At 32.9% G+C, this 19,068-nt stretch overlaps 1 protein-coding gene across 5 annotated transcripts in view; it reads right to left on the reverse strand.

Moving 5' to 3' along the window:
* Positions 1 to 3,377: 3,377 nt before the first annotated feature.
* LOC126757412 (pneumococcal serine-rich repeat protein) overlaps positions 3,378 to 19,068 on the reverse strand; it is a 77,251-nt gene continuing 61,560 nt past the window's right edge. For 2 of the 5 annotated variants that reach the window (XM_050471308.1, XM_050471309.1), the window contains exons 4-12: positions 9,677 to 9,798; positions 8,975 to 9,059; positions 8,830 to 8,908; positions 8,409 to 8,435; positions 7,312 to 7,480; positions 7,084 to 7,242; positions 6,719 to 6,896; positions 5,148 to 5,314; positions 3,378 to 5,055 (exon numbers count right to left, since the gene is read on the reverse strand). In XM_050471308.1, the coding sequence (XP_050327265.1) occupies positions 4,847 to 5,055; positions 5,148 to 5,314; positions 6,719 to 6,896; positions 7,084 to 7,242; positions 7,312 to 7,480; positions 8,409 to 8,435; positions 8,830 to 8,908; positions 8,975 to 9,059; positions 9,677 to 9,798 (1,195 nt within the window). In that variant the 3' untranslated portion in view covers positions 3,378 to 4,846. The remainder of the gene's footprint in view (positions 5,056 to 5,147; positions 5,315 to 6,718; positions 6,897 to 7,083; positions 7,243 to 7,311; positions 7,481 to 8,408; positions 8,436 to 8,829; positions 8,909 to 8,974; positions 9,060 to 9,676; positions 9,799 to 19,068) is intronic. The other 3 variants (XM_050471310.1, XM_050471311.1, XM_050471312.1) reach the window with 3 other exon arrangements.

A 19,068-nucleotide genomic window follows, 5' to 3' on the forward strand; every position in this document is an offset into this window, starting at 1 on the left:
GTATTATATCGTTTTTCCTTCGCCTGTAAACTTATCAAAAGTGATGTTACGTTATTTTGCATCTGAGGTGGCGATATATAGTTCTAGTTCCCATTCTAAAACAAGTAATGTATTACACAGACCCGCCAACTTAGAAGTTTTGTAGCCAACATGACTTTCGGTGAGAGGCTACCATTTCATTAATTTCTACCTCCAATTAACTTGCCTTACCAGCTAAATAAATACTCAATAACAATAAGTTAAATAGTTATATATACTATATACTTATTTATAAAAAAAAGTCTTTTAAGAAAAGATTACTAGTAAGCTTTCAGAATTGCATAATATATTTAATTTACTTTTGTTTATACATATATAATATAACTATTTACTTACACAAATAACTGTTTGCATGCTTAATTGTGAGTGTGAATGAGTATTATATTTATGTGTGTATTTGTGTGATGAGAAAACAGAGAAAAATTCGTTGCTTGCATATACATACATTTTTTTAATAAGGAGACTTCGTTTTTACAATGAACTTATAGACTTTGTAATCATCGCACAAAAAATAACAAATTTTTCAAACCAAAACTTCACAAAGCAGTCCACACGGAAATAAAACCCCTTTTATAAACAATAATTGCACAAAATCAAATTGCATAAGGAAAATTAATCGCCTGTAAAATAGATACATATTCAAATCATATTACAAATTTTAGGATAAAATACATTTTTATAAGGAAACTTAAATATTAACGAAAATCCACATAACAGAAGAAGAGAAGAGATATTCCGCCACCATATTTACAAAAAAAAAGCATATTTGAGCTTCAATTTCACTGAGTGCTTTTCACAGTTTTCTCTGCCTTCAAAACGAATCAAAAACTTAATATTTCGGCGCAGCCGAGATTTGAACCGCAACTCTTTGTGGAGTAGTAAATAACTTGACCGCAGCGATCACTTTTTATTGATATTTAAATCATATTCATCATTATCATCAATTCTTTTATCTCCCACTGGAACACAGGATCTGAAGAAAACATTTTCGGCAGAGCCTGTTTTTTACTAACAGTTGAAGTTAGTTCCACGACTTTCGGAATTCACCCATTTCTTTGTGTAAGAATCTCCTCCACATGGTCTTTAGGGTAGCCTCCCTTACGACTTCTTTGTTGGCTTCTATCCAGAGGTTTTCACCAAACTTCATTGGTATCACAGTGTGTGCGACATCTTTATTTTCGCAATTTAGTTGACGTGTTTCCAAATTTCAGTTTTTGTATACGTTGGTAATCCATAGGTAGCCATCTTCGGATGTTTCCACCAAGGTGGTCGGTTAAAAGCCAGGTTTCACAGCCTTAAAGCAGTATGGAGACAACATTGGATTTAAATAATCTGTTAAGGATTTTGGGAAGGATACTTGCGGTGAATTATGCTGCCTAGGTAGGCAAAGTCTTCCCCATCATTAATTTATTTGTTTTGTATTATATATTGAACGTTGATTTTAGTGTTTATTTTTATAGATTTAGACTCCGATAAATCGTAATTTCTTACGAAACGCAGAGTATCTCAGCAGACTATCGTGTGAGTTTTAGTCATTCTCTCCTGCAACAAAACCCGTAAGAACGACACATTTTTTGGATGACGTCGATGACAGCTTATTAACCCTTACCATTATAACGGGAATTAGGTACTCATTACAACAACAACACATTTTTTGACTTCTCGCTAAAATGGTTTCGGTAGTATTTGGTTGAAGCTTCAATAGCAAGGACAACAGAGAACTATTAGGGACCCTTCAGTTAAAATAATTCCTTAAATCACAAATTTGAAGCACAGTTTATTTGGAAAATTTTTTGCTTTGCTATTCTTATTAAGACAGTCAACATAATTTTAGAAACACTTGCCAAATAGTTTTAATTTACGTTGTGGCTAGGCCATAGAAAAGCAGACTCTTGTATTCCAAAGCATTTGCGTGAAGTTCTTGCCACAATTTTGAAAATAGGTAACAGTCTACGGTCAGTTGAAAATCCGTGTACGTTCCGATTACGTCGTGGGAACAGACTTTCGTTTATCATGTCCGTTTCGCTTTAGTGGTGTTAATGTAGTGCCACAAAGCATTACCCTGTTAAGTTTAAAGAAAAACTGCTGACATGATAGCTATTGTTCGCTCAAAAATCGGGGTCCGTAGACCCGTTTATTGTGGGAAGTATTGGAGTTTGAAATGGAACTTGTTAATTTACCTTTGCAAAAAGTCACTTAGCTCATACTTCGCAATTTTACGTCGTTTAAACCGTTTTTAAGTCGTCATTGCACACTAAAGGGTGCAGCATTGAAATTTAACACGTATTTTCCTCTAAATAAACGCATACGTTTAAAAGCGAAATCCTCTTGCTTCCTTCAACGTAACTAAATTGGAAAGTACTGCGGATTAATCAAACAAAAGACAAAAAACTTAAAACGAATTTAAAAAAAAACTTTTGCATGGAAAAACGTTTCATTAAAAGTAAAAAAGAAACGCTTCATTAAAAGCAAAAAAGAAAAACATCTCACTAAAATCAAAAATCAATCAAGTGCAATTTTTCTTATTTACAAATCGTTTATACTGCCTTCCAGCTAAATGCAAAATAGTTCAAACGAACTACGTCGTACATATTTATAAGTATTTCGCATGCAATTATTAATTCATTAATGTATATTTGCATAAATCATGCTTCATCAATTCAATCATTACACATAATTAAATTCAATTTTTTTTTAACGCGTTTTTCGCTACATATTCATATTTTTACTTTAATCAAGAGTTAAACTTGCACTTCGCAACAACACATATGTCTCACTTGCTGCCGGCCAGCCGCGCCGCCAGCTGGCCCACAGCTGATTTTGTTTATCTTTTCGCCAATCCACAATATACTAATACTAAATGCCAACATTTTATACGGAGGGGGATGTAGTACAACCACAACAACACAGTTGAATTCAATCCAATACACATTCAATTCATATAAACGGACGTATGTTTTTTTTGTTGTAATATAAATTTGTATAGATTTATTTTAATCGTTCAATTTGCATTCACTTTCATAATAAAAGTAATAATAATAGTTATAACCTAACATTACTTAAATGGTAATATGTATTTATATATATATGTGTGTATATATAAATATAAAATTTATTCATATACATATATGTATGTATGTAAATATTAAGTTTACTAAAATTAGAATTACAAAACATTCGCGTGAAAAATAGAACATTTGCTTTTGACAAAATAAACATATTTGTAAGTATGTGTTATTATGCTAACTGCTAACTGCTTTTGATTATAGATTATAGCTACTGCTGGTTGATTCCTTTAGCTTTTGTAAACACTTGCTAAAAATAATAATTTCGTAGAATAATTGTTGTTTACCTGGCATTGGAACCATAGTGTAGGCTAAGGTAATATAACAAATGAAACAAAGACAATTGAATTGCTGTTTGGAGATTTGCAGTTTTTACAAAAATCAAAAATTGAAAAAATAAAATATTGAAATGCGCAAAGAAGGCACGAGTATGCGCTAAGCTCATGCATTCATTTTGATTTTTGTTTTCTTTCACTTTCGTCTTTTTACTTCTGCTGCTTGCTAATGCGTTTACGTATGCATGTGTGTGTGTGCATAAGTATAATTAATTGCGTAACATATGTAAGTATATATTAAAGTAGTGATGATAAGCAATACAAAACGTCATTGTAAAACAAATTTCATTAATTTTACTTAAATTTAAATATATTATTGTGTTTATTTGCATATGCGTTTTGTATGTTTGTATGATGATTTATGCTTGTTTTCTCTATACAAAAACAAAAAACAAACTTGGACTTGTTACAATGTCTATGTCATTATGATGTGTATGTACGTTTATTTGCGTTTTACTTTTGCCTACAAATTTATATATGTCCATTTTAAATATATGTATAATATATATATATATATATATAGGCGTATGTATGTATGTATAGTTTATAAATAATAATACATTAATTATTTTCATTATTATTTGTGGCTTTTGTAAAAAACATATATCTTTTTAAAATTAATAAAGAAAACGTGACAAATTTTAATAAGGTGATACGAAAATATCGAAAAAACAAAAAATTTTGGCTAAATACATTTATATAAGAACTAGTTTAGACTACATTACATTACTACCGCGTATGCAATGTGCTTTCGAAAATTCTCGCGCAATTTTTCAAATCATGCAAATTTCATTTTCACAAACATAATTTTCACGAGACTCACCTCACCCTATTGCTCGCATTAATTTAAATTATAAGTTTAATTTTTGCTTTAATTAAGCAGTTTCATTTCGTTTTTCAACTAATCATTATTAGTAAATGAATGTCTTGTGTGTGTGTGAAAAAAAACAGTTATTAGTCTTAATTGTCCGATTTGGGAAGATGCTTTGAATTGCTTTGCTTTGTTTTGCTACCATGCCGATGTGTGTTGTTCTTGCTCGTCATGTGGCGCAACTTTGGTATTGGCTTAATTGTTTTTGGTGTTGTTGTTGTTGCTGCTGCTGCTGCTATTTGCATCGACTTAGCACCATCGGCCTCAGTTCTATTCACTATCGACGTTGTTGTTGTTGTTTTTGTTGTCATTTTGGCAGTTTCATTAAGTGCGGCTGCTGCTGCTGTTGTTGTTGCTGCTGCTGTTGCACCAATCGGCAACATACTACTACTGCTGCGGCTCATCTTACTCAAATTGTTGTGTATATTATTGTGGATGTTGTTGTTCCTGTGGCGTTGGCAATTGCTATGTTGTATATGTGGTTTCTTTATATTATCGCTAATGTGAGACGTGCTGCTGGAAGTGTAAAGCATTTATCAGTAGGCCTGCGCCTCCTTATAATCACTCTGATCGGATGTGTAGAAGTCTTCCAATTTCCATTGCAGTGTCTCGAAGGTCGGTCGCCGCATCGGGTCTTTGTGCCAGCACTCGAGCATGATTTCGTATAGACGTGGCTCACAGTTCGGCGGCGACGGCATACGGTAACCGTGTTCGACTTGCGTTAACACTTCGGCATTGGTCATACCTGCGCAAAGGGGGTGGTGATAAAATTTAGTAATAATTCGAAAAAAGCAAATACATTTTAACTAAAAAATATGAATTAATTTCTAGACTTACCGGGGTATGGTATGCGTCCGTATGTCACTAACTCGGTGAGCAAAATGCCGAAACTCCATACATCAGACTTGATGGAGAATTTGCTGTAGTTGGCTGCCTCGGGTGCTGTCCACTTAATGGGGAAGCGTGCACCGACACGTGCCTCGTACTCATCCTCTTTGATAAGTCTAAAAACAGAAATTGATTTTGAAAATCAGCATAAGAATATATGACTGCATATACATACATAAAAATATATAAAAATGATAAAAACCACAGGAATCAAACAAAATAGGTAAATGACAGAATATCAAAGTAAAGTTGAGTATATATAAACTCAAAATGTATTTTGGAACGGGGCTCTCAGTTACTGAAGCATTTAGTCGCGGCTTTTTCCTGAAAATTCCGAGAAAAGTAACCTTAGTAATGTAAGGAATATATTTTTATACCAACAGAAAGAAGAGATTTCAACGCACATAAAATGTTTTTTTAAATCAATTAAAATAAGAACCCAAAAATTGGCTTCGTTGAATTTTTCGCATAAATATTCAGGTTATGTGGAAAAACTCTGTATACAAGAGTTATAGATCTTTTCATTAACTACAACATTGCCAGATAAATTTTTTCTATAGCACTCGTAGTTTTCATGGAAATCGAGATAAACCGTTTCTAACCCCAAAAAGTTCGACCACTTTCTCTACCTGGCCACAGATCGCACATAAATTATTTTACTTTCATATTTGTTAAAGAATACACCTTATCCAATTAGTTCTATCTAACATGGTTTTATATAATTTTTTTTATAATTTTCAAAGGTAAACTCCTTTTCCAATTAGTTCCAACATACTACGATTTCTCTTTTGATTTTGATTAAACTTCAGTCGAGCCAAAAAAGGTTGTACAACAATACAACCAAAAATAGACCAGTCCGAGTACAAATTTCTCAATTTGAAGTGCGCCAGGAGCTTAAATGCAATAACTTACATTTTAAGTTTAAAGTTTTTAGAAATAAAGTACAAAAATTGTTTAGGTTACGATTTATTATTTTAATTTCTAACCATTTTTAAATTCGAAGTGTGCTAGAAACTTAAACACAATTAGATATATTTTATCCTAACCTTTTTTTTTAAAAAAAATGTAAAAAAAATTAAGGTTATGTTTTTACATTAATATTTAAGTTAGCAAAACCATTTCTTGCGCATCTTGAAAGACACAGATTTGTTATAAAATATTTATTTTGTATAAAAATTCTCAAAATTCAGGCAAAACAAAAATTATAGAAAGAAAAGCTATTGGAGAGTTCAAATTTATGTTTTGAAAGAAATGTTCTTTGTTGTACGTAATACCACTGATTTATTTTTCTTTAATACACTGATATATTTCGGACCAGAAATGAGTACAATTGTAAAAATCGATCGCATATCAAACCCGTTTTCATCACAATTCTAAATATCTAGTTCACAAATGCACTACACACTAGATTTCTGTCATTTCATCTATTCATTAGTGATTCACGCACGCTGTGCGGTGAACTGCGTAGTCTAATAGCTAAACGCCACAGCAGACCCCCCATAACAAACCAGCATATTTACCTCGCCAAACCGAAATCGGCAATCTTGACAACATTATTGTCGCCCACCAGCACATTACGCGCTGCCAAGTCTCTGTGAATGTAATTCTGTTGCTCCAAATAAGCCATGCCGGCGGCAATTTGCGCTGCCATATCAATGAGTATCGCCATCTTTAGACTGCGTCCCTTGCCTGCAAGTACTATAAATTATTTTCGACTGCACATTACAAGCTTCATGTAACGCAATGACAAACTACAAACTAATGCATACAAATACATGGGCGTATAAATATTTATATGTACATATGTATGTATGTATGTATATGAGAATGCATAGCTGAACAGCAAGAATAAATTGTTAATTGTATAGAATGAACGGCAACGCACCTTGCAGGTACTCTAACAGTGAGCCGTGCTTCATCAACTCGGTGATGATGTAAATCGGCTCCTCCACGGTGCAAACAGCATAGAGCTGTATGAGTTTTGTGTGACGCAGCTTCTTCATTATTTGAGCTTCGGCCAAAAAGTCTTTTGGATCCATTGTGCCTAAATTGGAAAATAATAAATGTGAATTAATAAAAGACTCTAGCATGCACATGGCATTTTTAGACTTACCTGATTTCAGCGTTTTAATCGCCACTGGTGTGGTATTGTTCCACAAGCCTTCCCATACCTCGCCGAACTGGCCGGAACCCAATTTGCGTACGAATTTAAGCGAAGTTCTGTCGATTTCCCATTGATCGCGTGTTCGATGCGATAGACCCTCGGTAACGGGTTTCTCAATCTGCATGCGGAAATGAAATAAAAAACACGATTAAATGACATTCGTATGTTAGATATTATGTTGGACTGTGAGTAGGCGTGTTATGTACATTGGCTGGTGTGTAACGGTACATTTAGCTGCTTTTGGCAGACAATTACATATATTTTTGTGTATGTATGTACATGTTACTTATGCGTTATGTTATAGATGGGTGGAGGGACAGACTAAAGCATTGAAAATTTTGTATATAAATGATCACTATGACGATTTGAGTTGATTTGGTTATAGCCGTCGATCTCTCTGTATAGTTGCAAGCTAGTCCCTTAATTTTTGAGATATGGATCTGAAACTTTGCGCACATCTACTTTCTTCGCTCAATTTCCACCATTCAACTTCCTTGATGTTATTTTACTTTTAGATAATCTAACATCATGAATGCTTTAATCTGCTCCCTTTATTGTTTTTGTTTTTTGTAGAGTACTTGTATGTGGATAAAACGAAATGCTGTGAATGACTGACCAATAAAATCGCCAATAAGAAACTTCTGCTTCAAATAAATATGTAATGTGGTGAAGATGGAATCTGCTCCCTAAAAATGCTCAACGCAGTACAATTCTTTGGAACCAAATATGCGACGATTATGTGAGTAGGTGATGCAACAACGAGAAGACACATTTTAAAGAGGACAACAACACAAATAAACACAACAACACCAATATATTTATGTATGGTAAAAAAGGTGAAAAAAGCAAACACTTGAATTCATTACAAGCCATGAGGGCGTGAATGCAATTTTCTTTTTTTTTTTACACTAATTGAATGTCACAACACAGGCAGCTAGGTGACAGCGGAATTGTGGGTGACTGCTGCTGACTGGTGATTGGTGGGTGGCGTTTGGCATGTGTGTATGTGTGTGTGGGTTGGTGTTTTAGTTAGAACAAACTCCTACCTCGAAAATACCCGCAAATTGGTTTGCCTATTTTTTTTTTTAATATTTTTTTTGTGGCAATTTTAAATGTGAATTGTTTTAAGTTGTTAGTTAAATATTTTTCCAAGTAGTATTTAGTATGCAAAAAAAATTATACAATTATTTTGGAGCGTATTGTAAAAGTAGAAAGACAAAAAAGATAAATAAAATTGTAACAAAGAAAATCATACAATCCAAAAAAATGAAGGCAAGGGTATGAGACGATGTTAGTTACTCGTAAGACAATACGAAGTAGAAACATAAACAAACACGATGTATGCTCGGTAAGTAAATGTGAATGTCTGATGCGAACAAAACAATATTTAAGTTCTAAACTAAATGTGTGATGATGAATTCTGTGAATGTGGTTGGTGAATTTGATAAATTTCAATGAAGTACTGACCTGTACGCACGGCTTGCAGAGGTTGACACACAAACCATCGGAATCCTTGGAATAATGCTCAACAAGTTCCTGTAGGGTTCTGTAGGAGACAAGGAAAATTAATATTTTTCCAAAAAAAATCGAAAGAGCTTTTGCGTTGACTGACCTGAAGGTTGTGCGACGCGCAATGAAAAAGCCACCCTCATCTAGTTGTCGTATACGGTAATGTTTCACTGTGTCGCCATCACGTACTGCGCAAAGAAAAGTGGAAATTATACTTTTTTTATTGTTCATGCAGTCTCAATTAGAAAAAAATTTAAAAAAACGAACGCAATTTTTTCAATTTTATACGCAATTGAATTTTTGATTTTAATTTTTTTAAGTAAATTGCTTTGTTATTAAACTTTTTTTGTAATTTTTATTTGTTTCTTTTTTATTTCTATTTTTTTAATTTTGTATTTACATTTTTTGTCACATTTTTTATATTTTTTGTTTGTTTGTACTTTTATTTATGTTACTTTTTTTCGTATTTTTATTTATTGTTTTTATTTTTAATTCTGGTTTTTTATTTTTATATTTTGTTTTTTAATTTAATTTTTTTTTTTATTTTGTTTTTGTATCTAATTTTTAATTTTTATTTTTAATTTTATTTTTGTTTTGTACATTTATTCAAGTACTTATTTTTTTTTAAATTTTAGTACTTCTATTTATTTAATTATTTATATTTTTAACAAATATTTTTCAATTTAATTTTTTAGTTTTGTATTTAATTTTTTTATTTTTATTTAAATTTTTTTTTATTTTTAATTTTTATATTTTTTAATTTATTTTTTTTTATTTCAATTTAATTTTCTATAGCATTACTCACCCGACAGCGAATAGTCATTGTGACGACTCTCCGAGTCGCGTATCAAATATGCTCCATGTTCGTTTTCTGGCAGTAATAGTTTCTTCTCAGCCTCAATTCGTTTTATCTTGCGGAAGTACCAACTGTAAAGATAGCAAAACGAAATAAAATGTAATAAGCCATTAAATAGCATTGCTCATGAGAAGAGGAGTTTGCCGCTTAATCGCAGACAAGGAAATATAGTATACCATATGCTACATATGAGTTGTAAGTGATCAAGAGCCGTACGCAATCGTTGCAAAATCAGAAAATACCAAAAATTAGAAAAACTATAATAAAACAAAAAGGCCGTTAGATAAGCTACCGAACGCCGCATTGTGATGCAATAGGTCATGAGTGAAGAGAGCGCCAGCGGCAGGTAGCGAGTCAGTTGGCGTGGATGATGGTCAAGTCTGGGGCAATAAAACGTGTTAATAGCTTTGTTGTGACGGCGTTAATGAAGCATGGCAGTAAAAGGCCGGCAATAATGACGTAATTTCGCGTGAGAAAAGCATGTGAAAACTCAATTTTCGCAGCAGCAATAGCGTTTCGAATTATAAGTGTGGTCTCGATATGAAAAATATTGCCTTCATATACATAATTCAGAAAACTGCAACGCATTATAAAACATAAACAAAGTGTATTTCCTTTTTAAAGTGTTGCTGTAGGCAGTGTGGCTTTGGAAGTATGTAAGTGATGGAACCGCCATAAAGAGTTTCATGAAAGCTTTGTTGTATACACTTTAATTATAATTTTACCTTTATTTTAGATCTTATGAATGTTTTAAAGTGACACTGTTACTTAGATAATAAGAATAATGGAACTATATTTGAAACCCCCATAAAAAGTTTCACGAAAGCTTGGACGTAATTATAAGCTTTAAATAGAAACCTAAAAGACATAGATATGTGCCCTCAAAGTGTGCTTTATATTTCATGAGTAAGTTAAATGTTCCTATATTTGTGTAAGTTTCAAAACTTCCCAAAGTTTTCATCAATTTTTTATGATGGTCAAAATGAGAGATTTTCTAACTTCGAAGTCGCAAATTACTGGACTTCTTTTTAAACCTAAATTAATAAATTTTTAAACTGAAAACTGTATGTGAATTAAGTATGATACGTATTTAAAGCTTTCACTGAGCTTTTGTAAATAAAGTTTCATGAGTATTTAAAGCTTTCAATGAGCTTTTGTAATAGTGAAAATCAAAGCTATTATTAGTGTCAAACATTAAACGTATGAGATTTTCAAGTTAAAAATTATGTTTCTACATATTTTTTAATAAATTTACGAACAGCAAGTTAATACTTGACTTATGACGAAAGTCTTTTTACACACCTTCTAACCTCGAAAATCTTAAATTTATTAAAATAAAATAAATTTCTTTCAAACATTCTCTAGATATAACTCTTACCTTGATAGAGTTTATTGAAAATTTTACTTTTAAATATTAGTAATTATTTTCTAAGCATATTGTGGAATATGTTTTTTAGGGATTGTTCTAGAAAATCCTTACAGGTGTGTGTTTAAAGCAATTAAAGCTGTTTAATTAGTAAAAAATAGCTTTAAATACGATTAAGCATGCTACTTTGAATGTTTATACTGAGTAATAGCAGGGGAATGTATAAACAATCTGTGTGAAATGCATTTTTCTGTTAAATTATTTATTATGAGAAATAATACAAAGTAGTTAATTTGCTGTTTTGCCGATTTCATACAATTATTAATTTCCCCGGCAGTTTGGTATCGAAAACTTGAGTTTAATAATTTTTTATCTTTTATACGCTATAAATGAAAACAAAAAGTCACAACACAGCGTATTCAATGAATTTATTGACTCAATGATTATAATCATAATAATTATTATCTCATTAATCACATGATCAGTAGACATGATGTCATGTGCAAGCAGTTGTCGCTAAACTATATTTAGGAGGGCTTGAATGATTATTATTAGCGGAATTTCAAGAACCGTGTTCTAATGTTTTTGCATATACCTTGTGGGTCAGATAAATAGGTACGATTTTTTCTGATCATTTGGTATTAAATGTTAAATATAACTGAGTTGTAAATAATTTTTATGAGACTGTAGCGCATAAGTTCAAAAAAGTGGAAAGTGTTGACAGAAGCAAGCAACTTCACTTTTACTGGGTGCCAGGCCACAAAGGCATCGAGGACAATGAAATAGTGGACGAGGTGACCAAGAATGGTGTATGGCTAACACCCAAAAAGTGATCAACATTGGGAAACCCATGCATTGCCTATATGACGATCTGGACAGAAGCATGTACATAAATATATATGATCAGCGTGACAAGTTCAGTCGATTTAACCATATCAGTTTATCGGTCTGTATATCATATATATGCGAATTAGTCCCTGCTTTTAAGATATATATTTGAAATTTTGCATACAACCTTTCCTCCTCAAGAAACTGCTTATTTGTCGAAATCGTAGATATAACATATAGCTGCCATAGAAACAGAACGGTCAAAATCTAGTTCTTGAGGGGAAAACATTTTTTATTTTACAACACATATTGACGAATTTTGGAAAAATCATTAACATCAAACCAACAAATTAATTTGCAGAAAAATAGCTGAAAAATTATTATCAAAAATCGAATATTTGTGCATTGCAAAAAAAGAATACACACTTGCAATGATTTGCACAATTTTCCTGACCCATAAAATGAGCGTAACTGCAAAGGTTCAAAGCAGCCTTTGAATTAAATCAGATAATAAAGCAACAACAGCATTTAATACATTACAGACGATCAAAATGCTTTGTCATAACGTTAACATTGACCTTAATATGAAAATCTTCAAAAAGTACGGCAATATTTTTGTTATATATTTTTTCCTTTTTTTCAATACATTTCTGCTACTTTTGATCGATTTTGTTTGTGTTGCTTTGCCAGCGGCCACAAAAACAAACTGTTGCGAACAATTGCGCTGATAAATGGAAAAGCACACAAGCGCTCTTCGCCTGAATTATGCACAATAAGATGTCGAATCAATATTTATTAATGTAAGTAGTGCAGTGTTTGAGCAAATAAATGTGCGTGAAACGCCAAATTACAACGCTAACACACACACGCATCATGTATGCGCACCTGAGTGCCGAAGCAAGTGATGCGAGCGCCTATGAAAGGGCTTTCGGTAAAAAATGAAGTAAATTATGAATGTCATGATTGGCGTGCTGCCAGCCAGAAAAAAGCAACAACAACAGCAAATAGTCGAAGCAAAAGTGAAATAATAAATATTAGAGGCGCTCTAAGGCAACAACAAAGGCAGCATTTGTGCGAAGTACAGTAACACCGGTAGCTAGACATGGCCGTTATGGTGGCAACAGTTAATTTCTTATTTTTATTGTTAATAAATTTTATTAGACATTAATTGGCAGCGCAAATTGCCGAGTGTCAATAAATGAACAAAATAATAAAACAAAAACAGCACTAAACAAATATAAGACATAAAAAATAAAATGACTAAGCGCCTAGAACAAACATGTAACAGATTTTTATATATACACATATATATATATATTTTTCTATGTTATATACTAAAGTATATAGTGGTGAATTAACGAATTCTATTGCATGCACAGCTTCGTGCGCGTCTGTCATCTCTGCGCCGTCGCTAATAACAAGTTAAACAGTTATCAATTGTTAGGCATCGGCGTTAAGTTGATGAGCGAAACGGTGCCAGTCGGTGTTGACTCTTTAGCCACAGTCACACAGCGACGACAGCCAGTTTTATTAGCCCTGTAAGCGGCATTTTTAGGTATTCTACGCGCACACGAGCGGCTAAATTGATTTAAGCCATTAGACAGCATTTACATTTGCTTGAAAATTTGTTGCTTTTTATATGTATATATGGATTTTTATATACGTATTATCAAGAACATGCTATAATCTAACTGATGCAGTAAGCATTTTCTGATATTAAAATTTTTTTATGGTAGAAATTCATCTCAAATAAGGCATTTGCATATGAAAAGTAAAAGTTTCACTTTTTTCTGGCAATCTTATTAATCGGAAAGTTGTTTTTTTTTTCAAAGAAAGTTGTGTGAGATTTATTTATTTAATTTTTCTTTATTTATTTTTTTTTGGTACAGCACTAAAAAGGGCATACGTGCGCTCATACACACCTATACATATAAATGTCCATATGGACAAATAAGTCGCTAAGAAGACTTTCACTTAAATGCATTCGTAAATATTATACATACATATGTATGTATCTACATACATAGTTGTATATACATATATTATGTACTTATATGAAATTTGAAATATTTGGAATTTCGTTTGCAGCGCTTGCAGCAGCTGCTTGAGTATTAAGCAAATAATTATCAAACTCATATGCGCAAAATAAGATATTATGAAATAAATATTTGTAGTTGTATTTGTGCAGTCAAGGTTTAAAAAACTGCTTTTATATTAATTAAAATATTTTATAATATTTCGTAAAGTCATACACTTAAGTAATGAGGCGTTAGTTAACGTTTTCGAATATAATATTTCAATTTTTATTATCGTCGTGTGGCAGCACGCTTTATGCGAAATATTTAATGATTGCTAACACATTCTCAATTTATAGAATGACAACTATTTTTCACTTAGAAATTATTTTTACATTAAAATGCAATTTATTTTAACCTCTAAATCGAACAAAGGAGAAATTTTTCTGGAAATTAATTGTTTTAAACAAAAAAATTTAAACACAAAAATTTTTCAACAATTTAAACTCAAGAATTTAAGCTTTTTAAACATAAAAACAAGAATTTAAATTTTGTAAACATTAAAAACTAATTGAAAAAATTAACAAACAAAATTATTTTTCTTTTAACAAAACGAAAAAGAATAATTTTAACGCTGTTTTTTTAACTAAACAAAAATAACAAACAATTTTATTTTTTCAACAATTTAAACACAAGAATTTAAACTTTTTAAACTTAAAAAAACTAATTAAAGAAATGATGTAGGGACATATAAGAAAAAAAATTTCTAAAAAGTTTTTTTTTTTTTTTTTTAAGGCTTTAAATTTTGAAACACAACAAATTAAATGCATTCGTTAATATTATTTATACATTTTAAACAAAAAACAGTATTTTATAATCAAATTTTTAAATTAAAAAAATGGTTTATGAAATTCTTGAGCTTTAAAAATTAGTACATAAATATTATATGTGTTTGTGTTTTGATATATTTTTGATGGCCAGTCTATTCTGATTTATAATTTTTTATCTACTACACCTTATATATAAAACGTAATATTTTTTTCAAAAATTTGCTTTAATTATACAGTTTTACATAATATCAATTTATTTCAATCACAATTTTTTTTTGCAAAACTAGCAATGTGGCAACTCCTTTATTACAATTCGGAATTTCGACAATCCAATTCAATTTGGATTTTGGAAATTTGAGTGACGAAACGTTCCCTTATGGACCTTGATATGGCGGTATAAAATATAATAGAAATAAATTGATCCTTCCACTGTGATCTAAGGTCCATTTTGGCTTCATCTATATTACACGTAGTTAAAAAAGTCCAGCACTCTTGTAGAATTCCAGGAACCTGATGGGCGCTATTGAGACAAAGTGAGGATTATAGACATATTGCAGAAAGTGTTGCCTACATTTCGGCGGATTTGTTAAAATAGCTATCCGGCATTAAAAATAATTTCTACAGAGCGTATATAATATAGTTTAAAAATTAGCCAAAGATGCGCCAATAAAGAAAGAAAAGAACAATGATATAAAATGTTACAAACAATTATTTTTCTTCTTGGAATAAATCATGAACCATAGTGATGATATTTATATAATATGAAACACAGTTAATTCAAAGTTTAAGGAATAATGAAAAGGATCGAAGTATGCCTGTTGGCTCATCACTAGCTTTAATTGTAACCGTGCTACAGTGCAACAAGTGGTTTTTGTTCCGCACAATTTAATTGGAACGCAAGTTTGTAGCTTTTTTATTACACAATCCACTCAAACTGATTATTCAAATGTACCCCATGCCTTTTAGTTGCCACTTTTAATAGCTTTGGACATTGCAGAGGAGCAAAAACCAAAAAAAAAATTTTTTTGCAGTCATTTAATTTTACACCACTTTTAATCGAGATCTATTTATAAACATGGCAAATTCTCGAGAAATTCACGTTTACAAATGGTTATAGTCAGTCTCGCAGCTGACAGGCGCTTCCCAGAGGAGCAAAATGCGCTTGCAACAACATCGCTGAAATGCTCGCTAAGTTTGCAACATTCATAAGCATCAAATGAGCTTTGTACTTTCGAATGTCTGATATATGCACATATGTACATGTATATGCATGTGTGTGTGTGTGTGTGTGTGTGTATTTATGGCGCAGCATTCATTAATTAGTTCTTGACCACAAGCGTGTTTAGGCGCGTGGAGTGTGGGGGTAAGTACAAAAAACAAAAAGAAACAAGAAAAAAGTTAACTTCGGATGCACTGAAGCTATTATACCCTTCACAGTACATTTTTATAACTTAAATGGGTATAATGAAATTTTCATTTTAATTTTGATCGAACAGTTTGTATGGCAGCTACCTGATATAGTAGTCCGATATGAATAATTTCTGCGGAGATTATACAATTGCCTTCGGCAATAAGATATGTATAGTTTCAGAAAGATATCTTTTCAAATAAAGAAGTTTTCCGTACAAGGACTAGATTTTGATGATTCAGTTTGTATGGCAGCTATATGCTATAATTGTTCGATATCGGCGGTTCCAACAAATGAGTAGTGGCTTGGGAAGAAAATGATGTGTGCAAAGTTTCAGATTGATATCTCAAAAACTAAGGCACCAAGTTGCGTATATTCAGAGAGACAGACGGTCATGGCCACATCGACTCAAATCGCCATGCTGATCATTTATATATATATTTTATAGAGTCTCCGATGTTTCCATCTAAGTGCCATACTTAAGATACCCTGTGCAGGGTATAAAAAAGAAAATGTTGCAAAATGACCAAATGTTGTGAGTTGTTGTAGCACTTTGCTGCATGATGTGTTCCATTAAAGCGTTGCAACTTTTAATGCCTTGTGGGTCTTGCAATTCACACGCACGCAAACACACCACCATACAACGTACATATATGTATATACATATATATATATATATGTGTGTGTGTTTATGGCTGCATTGCAATGAGTGGCAAGTACGTCAGCGCACAGCCAACATCCTGTCATTTTAATTTGCACTTTTCTTTTGCGCTCACAAGCAGCAAACACACACCGGCCTACAAACAAACACGTATTTAATGCTTAGTAAGTATTTATGTATGTACGTATGCATGTGTGCGTTCATAAAAGCTTACACCTCCTTTCTGGTCGACATGTGGCATGTCTAAATACAATAACGCCAGCAATGTGTACATATTGTGCGTTGCAACCTGCACATTCCGCATGCATGTCAGCTGACGTAGAGGCAACAGCAGCAACAACAACAACAGCAGCCAGTCTTCTTGACGCTGCAACACTCGAACTTTATGCAGTCACATATGTTGTTTTTGTGTTTATGTATGTGTGTGTGCCTGTGCATTCTTGGCTGTCGTCCATGCACATCTTCATTGCCGCAATGCACGCTGTAACATATGAAGACATATGTACTACGTATTGTTGCAACAAAGCTCTCACGCCTTACTGCTTAGCAATGTAGCAATGCTTGTGTCTCTACAGCCGGCGTTAGTGCGGCAAATCTAAGCGAAAGACAACAAAAAATGGATGAAAAATCTTAATAAACTTCCCAGCTAAGCGAAATTCCACGGAGGAGTGTCTCCGCCGTCAGCTGCGCATACTTGCAACGTTTGTTTGCTTTGACTTGTGCGAGCGCATTTCAGTTTTCCCAAGAATTTCCTGTTTCACTTTTTCACAATTCCACTTCAAGCCGCGCATTTAAGTGTAAGTGTGTGTGTGTGTGAGGTTTCTTTGCTTTGTAACTTGGTTGAAGACGCCAAAAGTATGCGATAGCTGGCGCCAGCGCCATTCTGACCGGACTTTAAACATGCCAACCCTTCCGGCGATTTCCTCTAGTTACACACAATAAAAAAACCGTTCAATTGCCTTCTTCTGCCAACTCTCGCACCCACTAAACCCACTAAAAATGTGTGACTGCACGGGCTAGTAGTTCTGCCTCTGCAAGTTTACTTCTCTCCTGTAGAAACAAGCACCATACAAGCCATATCTTTCTTTCATATAGATATATATTTAAATATATATATGATTTCCTCTTGTATCGCGCGCATTCCCCACGAGACCTGGCACCACATCACTGCGCTGCTGATGTGCCCTATTTGGCGTGTGAAACTTTAATAGAAACTCATCATTCTGTGTCTTCACCAACACATATAACCGCTAGCTTAGTGTCTAACTATATACTATATACCTGCACATATACATATAGCTGACATCTATATGCATATGATATTTGACACTTATTTCACTTCCTTTGGCAAGCTTCGGACCCTAAGTTGTATCGGTTATGTAAGCGTGTATTTTTCACATCATTCACTCTTTTATGAGTATAACTAGAACGATGGAATATCTAACGGCTTGGCGCCGTTTTTATTCATAGATTTTTTTGGTGATTATAATGTATGAGCGCCCTTTCACATCACCATCTCATTAATGCAGTTCCAGGAAATGAGTATAATTTTTTTTTTATTAAAAAAATATATAAAATTAAAGCATTTTTTAAACGAATAAGCCTTGGCAGCATATACCTCATTTTTACTGAAGGTATACCGGGTTTTCCAATAATAAAATATAATCGTTCTCCAATTGCTATTTTTCGTGTGCTTTTGCCATTTTATGCTCGTAACAATCGTCCACCTGTGCTCGCTAATCGTCGATTTGTTGAAATTTCGAGCGTACATTTTCTTTACATAATGTTCACATGCCAATAAGACAAAGCACCTCTCGAAGTAATGAAAATATTGTTGCTTGCCGTTCAAGCAAGCGTTGCTGAATACTGCAACTTGTCGATTCCAAGACGTTCTCAAGCATTAGGACTGTCTCAAACCACAACCAGACCGATTTTGAGATAGGTTTTGGATTTGAGTCCATATAAAATTGTTCTCACTCAAGAACCACCGTAAACCTCGTGAAATTGCTGATTTTTGCCTCAGAACAACTTGAAACCCATAACGATGTTTTTAAGAAGGTCATCTGTTTCGATAAGGCTCACTTTAAACTGAGTGGTGCGGTAAATAAACAAAACTATCGATTCTGGGGCGAAGAAAATCTACGAATTGTTCATGAACAGCCTTACATTTACCTAAATTACCAATTGGTAAGTTTTTTAGTCTGGTGGAATCATCGGCGCGTAATTCCTTCGG

Source organism: Bactrocera neohumeralis, chromosome 4 (assembly GCF_024586455.1).
Source record: "Bactrocera neohumeralis isolate Rockhampton chromosome 4, APGP_CSIRO_Bneo_wtdbg2-racon-allhic-juicebox.fasta_v2, whole genome shotgun sequence".
In the NCBI taxonomy this organism is placed as follows: Eukaryota; Metazoa; Arthropoda; class Insecta; order Diptera; family Tephritidae; genus Bactrocera; species Bactrocera neohumeralis.